At 44.0% G+C, this 3,028-nt stretch overlaps 1 protein-coding gene across 1 annotated transcript; it reads right to left on the bottom strand.

Moving 5' to 3' along the window:
• Window positions 1-77: 77 nt before the first annotated feature.
• LOC141817973 (cytochrome P450 716B1-like) lies at window positions 78-3,024 on the bottom strand (the record flags this gene model as incomplete). Its single annotated transcript, XM_074705577.1, is given in 5 exon segments — window positions 78-377; window positions 465-652; window positions 745-934; window positions 936-1,187; window positions 2,917-3,024. Coding segments are annotated over 5 exon segments (1,038 nt in total), but the record flags the coding sequence as incomplete, so codon positions are not given.
• Between the last annotated feature and the right edge of the window lie 4 nt (window positions 3,025-3,028).

Genomic DNA, 3,028 nt, shown 5'->3' with positions numbered 1-3,028 from the left:
TGTTTCATTCTTATTCGACATAATCTTATAGTGCATGATAAGATTCCGTTTTGCATTTACATAGTTTAAACCTTTGATCAATTCTTAGGCTCGAGATCAATTGGAAGTCCATCGGTAGGTGTCGGTAGGGGAATCCTCGCAAAACCATTATCTTTGCCGCTCAATCTCCACATGAATCTTGTGACTAGGTAATGCATCATAACCAGGGTTTCAATCCTTGCAAACTCATTTCCGGGGCATATCCTTGTTCCTCCGCCGAACGCCACAAAGGAGTAAGGAGGAATGCACGATGGATTCTCGAAACGCGAAGGATCAAAGTTGTCCGGAGACTTGAAGATCTTCTCATCCATTTGTGTGGTGCTTGATGCCCAAAGTACCTTCGAATAGTCGAAAAAGGATTAGATCTACACAAGTTCCATGTAAGTAAACTTTTCCTCAAGTAGCTGTTAGATCTCTTTAGCTACCTGCCACCCTTTCGGTATGATGAAACCTTCATATTCGATATCTTTCAGGGCCCTTCTGAAGTTCCCAAAGACAGGAGGAATCATCCGTAGCACCTCCATCGCCAAGCGCCATGTGTGTTTCATCTTGTTAATGTCATCCCATGTCAATGCTTCGCTTGTAGCTTTGGCCTTCGCGATATCTTCGTGCTCTAACATCGACAACGCAAGAGAGCTAATAGGCATGGGGTTCTTTTTCTTTTACGTACACTAGTTTGAATTTTTAGAATTGGTTGTTGCTTACCGCGAAGAACAAGCGCATAGTTGGTTGGATCGTTGGCGAGATGACGGATCATGAAGGTCAAGAGAGTGGACGAAGTATCATGGCCGGCAAACATGACGAGGACTGTGTTGTCGATGATCTCCTCCTCCGATAAGGGCTCTGAATTTCCATCACTGCCTAAATTGAGCAAAGAGGTGATGAGATCATCATCAAGGGGAACACTTTCTTTGCTCCATCAAGGTCTTCTTTCGACGAATGATGCTAGAGATCAATTGTGTAGCTCTTCGCCTGGCTCTCAAGCTTTTGCCAAATTGGGTGAACGGTAGATTGATCGGCATTGCCCATATCCCATTCAACATCTCGGTGAAGTCCTCGACGAGAGCTTCTCGAATTTTCCCTCTCTCAAGCCCAAGAATCAATGAGCATATGATGTCAAATGTGAGAACCTTCATCAATGGATGCACCTGCATCATCATCAATCACTCGCATATCAAATACAATAATTGCAATTCATACTCAAGAAGGATTCCCCATCTAGGTCACCAAACTCAACACACGTGGCATCTCACCATGTTGGCTTCTAGGTGCTCGACTCCTAAGATACCCTTGCTACTTACGAGTGCTTTCACTTCTAGTGTGCTTAGCTTCTCGAGCAACTGATGTAGCACTATGGGCTCACATTGTTGATTCTCCATCCAAGTTACCAAAATCAACACATGTAGCTTAGATCCATGTCAATAGGTCGGTCGACTAGCTTGCCACATGTTTGGCTTCTAGGTGCTCGAATTCTAAGCTACCCCTCCTTGTTACTTATGAGTGCTCAACTCCCTAAGCATACCTTCATTGTTAGAGTGCTTAGCTTCTCGAGCAACCGATGTAGCACTATGGCTCACATGGCTGATTCCCCCATCCAGGTCATCAAACTCAACACATATGATTTAAATCCATGTCAGTAGGCCGGTCAACTAGCCTACCACGTGGCATCTAGCCATATTGGCTTTTAGGTTCTCGACTCCTAAGGTACCCCTTATTATTTACGAGTGCTTAGTCCCCTAAGCATCCCTTCACTTATAGAGTGCTTAGCTTCTCGAGCAACCGATGTAGTACTATGGCTCACATGGATGATTCCCCGTCCAGGTCATCAAACTCAACACATATGATTTAGATTCATGAATTAGGCCGGTCGACTAACCTACTACACGTGTCATCTAACCATGTTGATTTTTTAGGTTCTCGACTTCTAAGGTATCCCTTACTATTTACGAGTGCTCAGTCCCCTAAGCATCCCTTTACTTCTAGAGTGCTTAGCTTCCCGAGCAACCGATGTAGCACTATGGACTCACATGGTCGATTCCCTATCCAGGTCACCAAAGACAACACGTGGCTTAGATCCATGTCACTAGGCCGGTCGACTAGTCTGTCACGCATGACATCTGATCATGTTGGTTTTTAGGTTCTTGACTGCTAAGCTACCCTTTGGTACTTACGAGTGCTTAGTCCTCTAAGCATCCCTTCACATTTAGAATACTTAGCTTCCGAAGCAACCAATGTAGCATTATAAGCTTACATGGCTGATTCCCCATCCAAGTCACCAAACTCAACACATATGACTTAAATCTATGTCAGTAAGTCGATCAACTAGCCTGCCACACTTGGCATATTTGATCATGTTGGCTTCTAGGTTCTCGACTCTTAAAGTACCCCTTGCTACTTACGAGTGCTTAGCCCCCTTAAGCATCCCTTCACTTTTAGAATGCTTTAATTTCCCGAGCAACCGATGTAGCACTATAAGTTCACATGTCTAATTTCCCATCTAGGTCATCAAAGTCAACACATATGATTTAGATCTGTGTAATAAGCCGGTCGACTAGTCTATCACACGTGGCATCTGACAGGTTGGTTTTTAGGTTTTATTTTCTACTTTACTATTTATGAGTGCTTGGTCCCCTAAACATCCCTTCACAAATTTAAAATGCTTAGCTTACCGAGCAATCGATGCAGCACTATAGGCTCACATGACTGATTCCCCATCTAGGTCACCAAAGTTAACACATGTGACTTAGATCCATATAATGGGCCAGTCGACTAACCTACCACAAGTGGCATTTGACCATGTTGACTTTTAGGTTTTTAGACTCTTAAGAAAAATGATAAATCCTAAGGTTTGATATGTTGACCGGCTCGAGTATATACCTTGACGTTGGTCTTGCCAAGCCAGTTCATCTGCAAGTGACGCTGGACCTCGTCGTCGATCATGCCCACGTACCTTCTAAGCCCTTCGGGTTTGAGGAACTGCATGAGTGCT

This window comes from Curcuma longa, unplaced genomic scaffold (genome assembly GCF_044706935.1).
Source record: "Curcuma longa cultivar G26 ecotype Majalengka, Jawa Barat unplaced genomic scaffold, ITB_CL_G26_1.1 contig_22766, whole genome shotgun sequence".
In the NCBI taxonomy this organism is placed as follows: domain Eukaryota; kingdom Viridiplantae; phylum Streptophyta; class Magnoliopsida; order Zingiberales; family Zingiberaceae; genus Curcuma; species Curcuma longa.
Note: the sequence above shows the minus strand (reverse complement) of the source record. Positions and strands in the feature narration are given on the sequence as shown.